General features: G+C 37.4%; 1 protein-coding gene across 3 annotated transcripts in view; it reads right to left on the minus strand.

Moving 5' to 3' along the window:
• ZDHHC15 (zinc finger DHHC-type containing 15) overlaps positions 1-13,634 on the minus strand; it is a 99,380-nt gene that overhangs the window by 12,202 nt on the left and 73,544 nt on the right. The window contains exon 11 of one of the 3 annotated variants that reach the window (XM_027534311.1): positions 10,846-10,924. The exons of the other annotated variants lie outside the window; for them this stretch is intronic. Coding sequence (XP_027390112.1) covers positions 10,878-10,924 — 47 coding nt within the window. The 3' untranslated portion in view covers positions 10,846-10,877. The remainder of the gene's footprint in view (positions 1-10,845; positions 10,925-13,634) is intronic. 3 annotated transcript variants of the gene reach the window in all.

The raw sequence follows: 13,634 nt of genomic DNA on the forward strand, positions 1-13,634 counted from the left end.
TAATCCATTTTGAGTTTATTTTTATGTATGGTTTTAGAAAGTATTCTAGTTTCATTCTTTTACCAGTGGTTGACCAGTTTTCCCAGCACCACTTGTTTAAAGAGTTTGTCTTTTCTCCATTGTATATTCTTGCCCCCTTTGTCAAAGTTAAGGTGTCCATAGGTGCTTGGATTTATCTCTGGGCTTTCTATTTTGTTCCACTGATCTATATTTCTGTCTGTGTGCCAGTACCATACTATCTTGATGACTGTAGCTTAGTAGTATAGTCTGAATTCAGGCAGGTTGATTCCTCCAGTTCCATTCTTCTTTCTCAAGATCGCTTTGGCTATTCAAGGTTTTTTGTATTTCCATACAGATTGTGAAATTATTTGCTCTAGTTCTGTGAAAAATACCGTTGGTAGCTTGATAGGGATTGCATTGAATCTATAGATGGCTTTGGGTAGTATACTCATTTTCATTATATTGATTCTTCCTATCCATGAACATGGTATATTTCTCCATCTATTTCTGTCATCCTTGATTTATTTCATCAGTGTTTTATAGTTTTCCATATATAGGTCTTTTGTTTCTTTAGGTCAATTTATTCCTAAGTATTTTATTCTTTTTGTTGCAATGGTGAATGGAATTGTTTCCTTAATTTCACTTTCTGTTCTCTCATTGTTAGTGTATAGGAATGCAAGGGATTTCTGTGTGTTGATTTCATATCCTGCAACTTTACTATATTCACTGATTAGTTCTAGTTAATTTTCTGGTGGAATCTTTAGGGTTTTCTATGTAGAGGATCATGTCATCTGCAAACAGTGAGAGTTTTACTTCTTCTTTTCCAACCTGGATTCCTTTTATTTATTTTTCTTCTCTGATTGCTGTGGCTAAATCGTCCAAAACTATGTTGAATAGTAGTGGTGAGAGTGGGCACCTTTGTCTTGTTCCTGACTTTAGGGGAAATGCTTTCATTTTTTTCACCACTGAGGATAGTGTTTGCTGTGGGTTTATCATATATGGCTTTTATTATGTTGAGGTATGTTCCTTCTATTCCTGCATTCTGGAGGGGTTTTATCATAAGTGGATGTTGAATTTTGTCAAAGGCTTTCTCTGCATCTGTTGAGATAATCTGGAGAAGGAAATGACAACCAACTCCCCTATTCTTTCCTGGCAAGTCCCGTGGACAGAGGAGCCTGGTGGACTGCTGTCCATAAGGTCACACAGAGTTGGACACAACTGAAGCAATTTAGCATGCATGCATGCATTGGAGAAGGAAATGGCAATCCACTCCAGTGTTCTTGCCTGGAGAATCCCAGGGGCAGAGGAGCCTGTGTGGGCTGCCGTCTATGGGGTCGCACATGAGTTGGAAACGACTGAAGCGACTTAGCAGCAGCAGCAGCAGCATTGAGATAATCATATGGTTTTTATCTTTCAATTTGTTAATGTGGCATATCACATTGATTGATTTGTGAATATTGAAGAATTCTTGCATCCCTGGGATAAAGCCCTCTTGGTCATGATGTATGATCTTTTTAATATGTGGTTGGATTCTGTTTGCTAGAATTTTGTTAAGGATTTTTGCATCTATGTTCATCAGTGATACTGGCCTGTGGTTTTCTTTTTTTGTGGCATCTTTGTCTGGTTTTGGTATTATGGCGATGGTGGCCTCATAGAATGAGTTTGGAAGTTTACCTTCCTCTGCTATTTTCTGGAAGAGTTTGAATAGGATAGGTGTTAGCTCTTCTCTAAATTTTTGGTAAAATTCAGCTGTGAAGCCTTCTGGTCCTGGGTTTTGTTGTTGTTGTTGTTGTTGGAAGATTTCTGATTACAGTTTCGATTTCTGTGCTTGTGATGGGTCTGTTAAGATTTTCTATTTCTTCCTGGTTCAGTTTTGGAAAGTTATACTTTTCCAGGAATTTGTCTATTTCTTCCAAGTTGTCCATTTTATTGGCATATAGTTGCTGATAGTAGTCTCTTATGATCCTTTGTATTTCTGTGTTGTCTGTTGTGATTTCTCCATTTTCATTTCTAATTTTGTGGATTTGATTCTTCTCCCTTGTTTTCTTGTGAGTCTGGCTAATGGTTTGTCTATTTTATTTATCTTCTCAAAGAACCAGCCTCTAGGTTTGTTGATTTTTGCTATGGTCTCCTTTGTTTCTTTTGCATTTATTTCTGCCCTAATTTTTATGATTTTTTTCCTTCTACTAACCCTGGGGTACTTCATTTCTTCTTTTTCTAGTTGCTTTAGGTGTAGAGTTAGGTTATTTATTTGATTTTCTCTTGTTTCTTGAGGTAAGTCTGTATTGCTATGAACCTTCCCCTTAGCACTGCTTTTACTGAATCCCACAGGTTTTGGGTTATTGTGTTTTCATTTTCATTTGTTTCTATGTATATTTTGATTTCTTTTTTGATTTCTTCTGTGGATTGTTGGTTATTCAGAAGAGTGTTGTTTAGCCTCCATATGTTTAATAGTTTTTTTTTCCCTGTAGTTGACATCTAATCTTACCACATTGTGATCAGAAAAGATGCTTGGAATGATTCCATTTTTTTTTTTTTTTTAATTTACCAAGGCGAGACTTATGGCCCAGGATGTGATCTATCCTGGAGAAGCTTCCATGTGCTCTTGAGAAAAAGGTGAAATACATTTTTTTTGGGTGAAAGTCTTATAGATATCAATTAGGTCTAACTGGTCCATTGTATCATTTAAAGTTTGTGTTTCCTTGCTAATTTTCTGTTTAGTTGATCTATCCATAGGTGTGAGTGGGGGTATTAAAGTCTCCCACTATTATTGTGTTACTGTTAATTTCCCCTTTCATACTTGTTAGCATTTGCCTTACATATTGCAGAATATTGTGATCGTTTTTGCCATACATCAACACGAATCGGTTATAGGCATGTGTGTGTCCCCTCACTCCTTTTTTTGCTTAGAGGAGTGCCTTTAACATTTCTTCTTAACCTGGTTTAGTGGTGCTGAACTCTTTCTACTTCTGCTTGTCTGAAAAATTATTTATCACTTGTTTAAATCTGAATGAGAACTCTGGACGGTAGAGCAGTATTGGTTGTAACTTTTTTCCTTTCATCATTTTGAATATATTGTGCCAATCCCTTTTGGCCTGCAGAGTATCTTCTGAAAAGTCAGATCGCTTTATGTGAGTTCCCTTGTATATAGCACATTGCTTTCCCTTGCTGCTTTTAAGATTCTTGTTTTAATTTTTCCCTTTAAATATAATGTGTCTTGGTGTGTACCTCTTTGCATTCATCTCATTTGGGATGCTCTGTGCTTTCTGGATCTGGTTGTCTGTTTCCTTTCCCAGGTTAGGGAAGTTTTCAAGTATTATTTCTTCAAATAAGTTCTCTAACCCTTTATCTCTTCTTTCTGTGACCCATATAATGAAAATGTAGTATGCTGATGTTGTCTCAGAGGTCTCTTAAACAATTTTCCCCCTTTTTTAAAGCTCTTTTTTCTTTTTCCTCTTCAGCTTGTGTGATTTCTACTATGTGTCATCCAGATTGCTGATCCATTCTGCTGTGTCATCTAATATATTGTTGACTCCTTCTAGTGTTTTTTTATTTAAGTTGTTATATTCTTCAAATGTATTTGTTTCTTCTTTGTATTTTCTAACCCTTTGTTGAAATTTTCACTGTGTTAACCCATTCATCTCACGAGTTTGTTGAACATCTTTATGATGATTACTTTGAACTCTTTATCAGGTAGTTTGCTTATCTTCATTTCATTTAGCTCTTCTTCTGGGGTTTCATCTTGTTCCTTTGTTTGGAACAAATCCTTCTGTCAGTTCATTTTGCCTAATTTGCTATTTTTATTTCTATGTATTTGGTAGGTTGGTTATGTTTCTTAATCTTGAAGTGACCTTATATAGGAGACGTCCTATGGAGCCCAGCAGCGTGCTTCCCTCAGATCACCAGTGCTATATGTTCTAGGGGTGCCTCCTATGTGGGCTGCATGTGCCCTTCTCTTGTGGTAGGGCTAAATACTGTGGGTGTGTGCGTGGGTAGGTCTTGATCCCAGTATAGTTAGCTATGAGGCCATGCCTTTTGCAGTGGCTGTGGGCCTACTGAAATGTGGGATAGGCTTCCCACACAGTTGGCTCTGTGGCCCAGGGCGGGTTGGAGTTGCTGCCAGCCTACTGGTAGGTGGAGTTAGAAATCCCTGTGATTGTTTGCGTGGCTTGAGGGGACTTGGTGCTGGTGCCAACCTGTTATTGGGTGAGGCTGAGTCCCCAGTACAAACAGGCTGGTAGGAGGATTCCAAAATGATGCTTCCCAGTGCTGGTTTTATCAGAATGAGGTACTCTAAATGGCTGCCACCACTGTCTCCATTCCCCAGGGTAAGTAGCAGTTGCCTTCTGTCTCTCTAGGAGTCTCTCCAAGATCAACAAGTGGGTCTGACCCAGGCTCCTTTCAAACTACTGCTTCTATCCTGGGACATTGGGTATGTGGGACTTTTTGTGTGCCTTTTAAGAGCAAAGTCTGTTTCCTATAGCTTTCCAGCTCTTTCACCCTAAGTCCTGGTAGTTTTCAATATTAGATGTTCTGTGAGCTCATCTTGCCAGTGTAGGATCCCCAGGCTGGGGAGACTGATTTGGGAATCAGATCCCTTGCTCCTTGGGGAGAATTTCTATGATTGTTATATTTCTCCCATTTGTGGGTCACTCACCTGAAGGTGTAGGTCCTGGCTGTACTGCCTCTGCCCCTCCCACCTGTCTTATTGTGGTTCCTTCTTTATGTCTTTAGTTGTGGGAAAATTTTCTGCTAGTCTTCAGGTCATTCTCAGAGAATTGTAGTAGTTGTAATTTTCCTGTGTCCATCAGAGGAGATGAGATCAGGGTGTTCCTACTCTGTCATTTTGGCCACCCCATTAAGCATTTTTTCTTATGCTTATTTCCACTTTTGGTGAAATATCCATTCAAACCTTTTGCTCATTATTTTATTGTTTGCTTTCTTACTTTTGAGATTTTAGAGCATTTAACATAATCTAGATACAAGTCCTTTATCAGACATGTGTTTTGCAAATATTTTCCCTCAGTCAGTGGCCTGTCTTTATTTTCTTAACAATGATTTTCTCAGAGAATACATTTTTAATTTTGTTGAAGTCCAACTTCTAATTTTTTTCTTTCATGTATAGTACTTTTGATATCATATCTCAACTTGTAATTTTTTTCTTTCATGTATAGTACTTTTGATGTCATATCTAAGAACTATTTGCTTAACTCAAAGTAATAAAGATTTTCTCCTAAATTTTCTTCTGAGATTTTTACAGTTTTGCATTTAGGTGTATGATCATTTTGAATTAAATTTTGTACATGTTGTGAGCTGTAGGTGTAGGTATGTCCAATTATTCTATCACTGTTTGTTGAAGACTGTATGTTCTCCACTGAATTACCCTTGTATCTTTGTGTAAAAATCAGCTGAACATCTTTATGTGTCTATGTAGTTTATTTTTTATTCTGTTCCATTGGTTCATAGGTCTGTTCCTTTGGTTAATATCACACTGTCTTGACTACTATAGCATTATAGTATGTCTTAAAATTGGAAGTTTGAGTCCTTCAATTTTGTATTTTTTTTTCAGAATTGTTTTGACTATTCTAGTTTCCTTACGTTTACATATAAATTTTAGTGTCAGCTTGTCTATCTATACAAAAAACTTTAACTAAAATTAAAATCTGAATTAGGATTATATTAAATGTCTATAAATTTTGGGAGTATTGACATCTTAATTATATGGAATCTTCTGACCCATAAGCATAGTATATATGTCTGTTTATTTAGGTCTTCCATGCCTTTTTCATCAATGTTTTATAAGTTTCAGCATATAGATATTATGTGTGATTTGTTAAATATATATCTAGTTATTTACTTTTTTTGAAGTTATTGTGAATGGTATTGTATTTTTGATTTTGGTTTCCCAATTGTGCAATGCTAGTATATAGGAATATAAATAGATGTTTGTCCATTGATCTTGTGTGCTGTGAACTTGATAACTTACTCATTAGTTCTAGGAGTTTTTGTAGATTCTTAATGCAGACAATCATGACATCTGCAAAGAGAGATAATTTTACTTCTTTTCCAATTATAGTGACTTTTATTTCCTTTCTTAGCCCTATTTCATGTGTTAGGTGGAGAAGGCAATGGCAACCCACTCCAGTATTCTTGCCTGGAAAATCCCATGGATGGAAGAGCCTTGTAGGCTGCAGTCCATGGGGTCGCTAAGAGTCGGGCACGACTGAGCGACTTCACTTTTACTTTTCACTTTCATGCACTGGAGAAGGAAATGTCAACCTACTCCAGTATTCTTGCCTGGAGAATCCCAGGGACAGAGGAGCCTAGTGGGCTGCCATCTATGGGGTCGCACAGAGTCGGACATGACAGAAGCGACTTAGCAGCAGCAGCAGCAGCAGCATATGTTAGGACTTTCCTATGATATGGAATGACAGTGATAAGAGAGACTATATGAAGTTGTGGTTAACAAAGGAAAGAACTACTGGTAAACAGTGAAAACTTATCAGATCAGTTTAAGTTGAAGGTCACAAATGTGTAGTCTCAGCTGTGTTATTTCTAATCAGTTGCAGTGAGTATTTATAACCAGTTGTATTATTTTTGTAGTAGTTCTCAGCAGCCTGAGTATAGAAATGGAGAAGGCAGATGGCTGGATTTGATCTGGAGTTTGGATTTTTGCTGGCTAAAGCAATGAAGTTAGGGAGAAAAGAATATTGCCGAGAGAGAGGTTGAAGTGTTAAGGCTTGACAGAGAAGGAAGTAATCCATGTAAAAAGTTTGTTTTTACTTATATTTTGATATAATTCCTTTCAGTGTTTCCCTACATACATAGATATATTTTAATACTTAAAACTTTTATATTAAAATTAAAAATACTATTCTATAATGTTTTCAAGGTCCATCCCATGTTGTAGCATGCATTTCTTTGGTTGCCAAATGGCATTCCATTGTACAGATATACTGCATTTTGTTTATCTATTCATCAGTAGATGGATATTAGTGTTTCTGTTTTTTGGGTATTATGAATAGTGCTGCTGTGAGCATTCATGCAGGAGTTTTTGGGCATATGATTTTCATTTTTCTTGGTTATATACAAAGAAGTGGAATTGCTGGGGCGTATGGTAATTTTAGACATGAACAATGGACATGAACTTGGGCAAACTCTGGGAGATGGTGAGGGACAGAGAGGCCTGGCATGCTGTGGTCCATGGGGTCACAAAGAGTTGGACAGGACTTGGCAACTGAATGACAATAATGGTAATTTTATGTTTAACATACTAAAGGGCTTCTAAGCTGTTTTCCAAAGTGACTGCTCCATTCTGTACTGCCACCAGAAGTGTATGAAGGTTCTAATTTCTCTGAATCCTCACCAACACTTGTTATTATCTGTCTTCTGGATTATAGCCATCATCTGTTGTTGTTTAGTCACTAAATCTTTAGCAACCCCATGGACTGTGGCCCACCAGGCTTCTCTGTCCATGGGATTTCCCAGGCAAGAATACTGGACTAGGTTGCCACTTCCTTCTCCAGGGGGCTTCCTGACCCAGAAATTGAACCTGTATCTCCTGCATTGGCAAGTGGATTTTTTACCACTGAGCCACCAGGAAATCCCATGGATGAAGGAACCTGGTGGGGCATGGTCCATGGAGTTGCAAAAGAGTCAGATATGACTTAGTGACTGAACAACAATGACAATAGCCATTCTAGTGGTTATTAAATGGTATCTTGTTATTTTGACTTGCATTCCTTAATAGGTAATGATGTTAAGCATCTTTTCATGTGCTTATTGGTCACTTGTATGTGGAGAAATATCTATTCAAATCCCTTGCTCATTAAAATATGTATCATCTTTTTACCATAGAATTGTAAGAGCTCTTTACATTGATGTATTCTACATACAAATCTCCTATCAAATATTTGATTTACACATGTTTTCTTCCAAAAGATCACATATTGTATGATTCCATGGAATCATGGATTATATGGAATGTCCAGAGTAGGCAAATCTATAGAGATAGAAAGTAGATTAGTGGTTTCCTATAGGTGGGAGTGGAGGCATGGGGAGTAACTAGTAATGAGTATGGGGTTTCTTTTGTAGGCAATGAAAATGTTCTAAAATTGATTGTGGTAATGGTTATATGACTGTGAATATCCAAAAAACCACTGAATTGTACACTGTTGTGGTCAAATTACATGGTATGTGAACTATATCTCAGTAAACTTTTCAGAATTAAACTGCACTCATACAGCTTTTCCACATAATCTTATGAATTATTCTTCAAAATAATTACTTTTAACAGTACATAATAGTTCACCATAATGATTTGGTAATTTATTTCACCATTCCTATATTGTTAGATATTTAATTTTGTTTTCAATTTTCTGGTATTATAATAAATTGATGATGAATAGTCATGCAGATCTCTGATGACTTCATTAAAATTAAAATACATTTCTAAAATGTAGTTATCAGATAAAATTACATGAAATATTTAAGGTTTTTATATATGTTATATATTTTGCCCTCAAAAAATTATCTGTGAATTTAACCTTACATCATCAGCACCTGTTCTTGCCAACATTATAAAAATTGGCTTCTTTAGTAGACAAAAATTAATATCTAGGGTTATTTTAATTTGCATTTCTTTCTACTGAAGTTGAGTAATTTTCATGTTTTTTTTAACTTTTATTTTGTTGATTATTCCCAACCTTTGTAGAATTTCCAACTGTTGTGTTGTTCCTTCTTTTACTGATTTGTAAGATCTTTGTAAATTGAGGATGCTAAATTGTGTGTTACAAAAAAATTTTTGTGTTACATATTTTGCAAATGTTTCTACAAATTTGACTTTTCATTTCAAAGAAAATATCATTGAGAATCAGTGTTTTTGTGTGTAAAAAATTATGGCAATAATTTTTTTTATACATAAAAATTTGAGAAAAAATGAAAAAATATGCTAGCCTTTGTTAATCATAAGTTGTAAATAGAGAGGTATTCACTTTATCCTTTATATTTTAATTTTTAAACTTTTCAAAAGAAAAAAAGAAAAACATGTATAAAATATCTAATAATTTAGAAATACATAACTTATTCAACCATTCTCCTATTGATAGACATTCAAGTTGTTTTCCATTTGGAGCTTTCACAAACATCACTGTAGTGATTATGTATAATTCTTAATATGTTGATAAACTTTGAAATGATTGTACTATTCTGCCTTCTCATGTTCCCACTTTTCTATTATTAGAACATGACTATGTTGTTCCCACAAAATTGATTAGTTAATTTATTTGAACAGGGTACAATGGGAAAAGCATTGCTTAAAGGCAATTTTGCTTACCTACAGAATCATATAAAAATGTATTTTATGGCTTCATATTTACCCAAGATATTATGAAAAAAGGGCATGGTCAAATAAATTTTGAAAAAACTTATTCCACTTTTGGGGATTCACAAAACTGCTTAGCATATTATCAGTCTTGACAAGTACTGCACTAAAGACAAAGTTCCATGATCTGCATATAAGAAAATAACTTCAGTCATGTAACTTCAGGGGGCTACTACAATCCCCTCTTGGAGAGTGACAAAACTTATTTGCATAGTTCCTATGGTAAAGATAACTCTATAATATGGATGAAGGGTTTCCTAAATTTATTTCACCAAATAACTTTTCCCTGTTAACATCTACTAATATGTCAAAGAATACCCATAGTAAAATGCTAAAATAAGAAAATTAGGAAGATAAACACCATGGATAACTTAAATCTAAGTACGAGTACCACAAAAGTGTCAAACATTTCATTAGGACTTTGGATAAGAAGACAGATTTAATTCTTTCCTCTTTTAAACCTTTAATTATAAGTGAAGGTGCACAGTAAATATAGCAAATCAGGTTTTTAAATGTAGTACTATAGTAGAAAGGGCATAATCTGAAGTCAGACAGACCTCAGTTGCAGTGTTAGGTTATTTACATAGTAGCTAGATAGGTGGTTTAACTTCTTTGGACTTCAGGTTTCTCATTAAAATGGGGATAGTAACATTCACCTCGAAGAGTTGATGTGAGCATTAAGTGAGATAACATATGTCAAGTACACAGTAAAGTGACTGGCATATAGAAAATCTTATATAGCGTCTATACTGGTTCATAGTAGGGTTCTGTAAGGTAAAGAAGTGAAGACCTGAGAGCCAACAGATTGACGGCCTCTGAATAATTGCCAGATTTTTCATGGGAATGGAACTGGAGGCTTATCAGATCAGTTTCAAGCTCCACGGTATTTTTTTTTACTAAAAATTTTCCTTTGATACTAAATTACATTGAGTTTACTTACCTGTGAATGTTGCAAAGGGAAGGCTGTTTAGCTTTTCATTAGGTCAAAGAGAATCCCATGTGTAAGGCTGCCTACCACTGATGAACAAATTAATAGCATTTTGGGAGAGTGGGAGCGTAGGGATTGTGCTTTTTGCTTGTTTATGGGTAAGAGTAGGTTTTTAACTGACATAATGGAGTCAGGCAAAAAAAAACACCTATGTGTAATCTTTTTCATTTCAGAGACCTGAAATGCAGCAGGACAAGAAGGCAAAAACCTAAACGAGATGTTTGACTGTTTCTGAATACCCTGGGGTCTTTTAGGCAAAGTTAATAGTGTGAGTTTGCAGGGAGTAAGGGCATCTTTTTCAGTACACTACACAGGGAACTTATGTATAGAACTTCTGCTTATGTTAATAATAAAAGATAGAATAATTTAACATCTTGTTTGCCTGGTGAGAATTTACTCCTTTTCTAGTTCAGCTCCCCAGACTGCTTCTTAGCAGTCCAGTTATTTCTCTATGTGCTTTTCTCAGAACACTGACCTGTTTGAGAGATGCAGGAGATGTAAAAGCTGCTATGTTTCTGTTTCCACGGCAAGAGATGATGATCCTTCTGGATAATCTGTAAGGTTGAAAAGTGAAGGTAAACAAATGTCCTTTCTCTTGTACGGCTGGGTATTCATTCATTGGCATACTTCCTTCTCAGGCAATCCCTGGAGGCAGCAGACATCTACAAATATCTAAAGACTGGTGTGTTATCTACTGAAGCGCTTGCAACCAGTCCAAGCATTCACATTTAAAGAGTAGTAAGCCTGCTGTACTATGCACTAAGATTATTTTATTTGTCAGCATTATCTGATCTATAATAGTGGCTAGTATTTGACTTAACTAGCTGTGATGACAGCTTAACATCATTTGGCTTTAATGGAATATTTAGGCTTCCCTGGTGGCTCAGATGGTAAAGCATCTGTCTGCAATGCAGGAGACCTGGGTTCAATCCCTGGGTTGTGAAGATCCCCTGGAGAAGGAAATGGCAGCCCACTCCAGTATTCTTGCCTGGAAAATCCCATGGACCGCGGAGCCTGGTAGGCTATGGTCCAGGAGTTCGCACAGAGTCGGACACGACTGAGCAACTTCACTTTCACTTTACTTTCACTAACAAAATTACTCTGTTTTGTTATTCCACTGGACATAATTGAGATAGCTGTTATAGCACTTTAGGTGTTGGTGTGTTTTTAAAAAGGAATGATATATCTCGAACATAAGAAGCTTTGGAATCAACAAGCAACATTATTTACAGTAGAGATTTCTTGTTTCCAATCCCCAGCCTATTGAGGAGCAAGTTCAGTTCAGTCACTCAGTTCTGTCTGACTCTTCGCCACCCCATGGACTGCAGCACGCCAGGCTTCCCTGTCCATCACCAACTCCCAGAGCTTGCTCAAACTCATGTTCATCGAGTTGGTGATGCCATCCAACCATTTCATCCTCCGTCGTCCCCTTCTCCTCCTACCCTCAATCTTTCCCAGCATCAGGGTCTTTTCCAATGAGTCAGTTCTTCGTGTCAGGTGGCCAGAGTATTGGAGCTTTGCTTCAGCATCCAATGAATATTCAGGACTGATTTCCTTTAGGATTGACCGGTTGGATTTCCTTGCAGTCCAAGGGACTCTCAAGAGTCTTCTCCAACACCACTGTTCAAAAGCAGCAATTCTTCAGCACTCAGCTTTCTTTGTAGTCCAACTCTCACATCCATACATGACTACTGGAAGAACTATAACTTTGATAAACAGACCTTTGTCAGCAAAGTAATGTCTCTGCTTTTTAATATGCTGCCTAGGTTGGTCATAACTTTACTTCAGAGGAGCAAGCATCTTTAAATTTCATGGCTGCAGTCACCATCTGCAGTGATTTTTGAGCCTAAGAAAATAAAGTCTGTCACTGTTTCCATTGTTTCCCCATCTATTTGACGTGAAGTGATGAGACCAGATGCCATGATCTTGGTTTTCTGAATGTTGAGTTTTAAGCCAACTTTTCCACTCTCCTCTTTCATTTTCATCAAGATCTCTTTAGTTGCTCTTTGCTTTGTGCCATACAGGTGGTATCATCTGCATATCTGAGGTTATTGATATTTCTTCTGGCAATCTTGATTCCAACTTGTGCTTCATCCAGCCCAGAATTTCACATGATGTACTCTGCTTATAAGTTAAATAAGCAGGGTGACAATATACAACCCTGAAGTACTCCTTTCTCAATTTGGAACCAGTCTGTTGTTCCCTGTCCAGTTTTAACTGTTGCTTCTTGACCTGCATACAGATGTCTCAGGAGGCAGGTAAGGTGGTCTGGTATCACCATCTCTTTAAGAATTTTACACAGTTCATTGTGATCCACACAGTCAAAGGCTTTGGCATAGTCAATAAAGCAGAAGTAGATGTTTTTCTGGAATTCTCTTGCTTTTTCTATGATCCAACTGATGTTGGCAATTTGATCTCTGGAGCCAACTTATGGAGCAAGATGGTGGAATAGAAGGACATGCACTCATCTTCTCCTGTGAGAACTCCAAAGTTGCAACTTGCTGCTGAACAACCATTGACAGGAGAATGTTGGATCTCATCAAAAACTGAAACCCCACATCCAAGGGCAAAGGAGAAACCCAAGCAAGACTGTAGGAGGGGCGAAATCATGTTTAGAATCAAACTCAATACCTTCCAGAGATGCTCAGTAGGCTCAAACAAAACCTTTTGTGCACCAGGACTCAGAGACCCCACAGAGACTGAGCCAGACCTGCCTTTGAGTGTTTGACTGTCTACTGTGGAGGCGTGGGTCAGCAGTGGCCTGCTGCAGGGGCACGGGCTCTGGGTGCAGTAGACCTGAGTCACACAGCCTGTGGCATAAGCCATCTTGGAGGAGTTCGCCATTAACCCCACCATAGAGCCACTGAGCAGACAACCCACAAACTGCAGAACAATGATACCAAAGAAATTCTTGTATTGTTAAGAAAGTTCTAGGATCCACAAGAGATTTCCCAACCTGGGGATCTGGCAAAGGGAATGAGAACCCCCAGGAATTTGACCTTGTAGGCCAGTGGGATTTGATTACAGAACTTACACAGGACTGGGGAAACAGACTCTTGGAGGGCACAAACAAAACCTTGTGCATACCAGGACCCAGGAGAAAGGAGCAGTGACCCCCACAAGAGACTGGCCCAGACTTGCCTATGAGTGTCCAGGAGTCTCCGGTAGACGTGTGGGTCAAAAGTGTGCTGCTGCAGGGTCAGGGGCACTGAATAAAACAGTGCATGAACAGGACCTTTTAAAGGAGGTCACCATTATCTTCAT

The sequence above is a fragment of the Bos indicus x Bos taurus genome, chromosome X (assembly GCF_003369695.1).
Source record: "Bos indicus x Bos taurus breed Angus x Brahman F1 hybrid chromosome X, Bos_hybrid_MaternalHap_v2.0, whole genome shotgun sequence".
Taxonomy (NCBI): domain Eukaryota; kingdom Metazoa; phylum Chordata; class Mammalia; order Artiodactyla; family Bovidae; genus Bos; species Bos indicus x Bos taurus.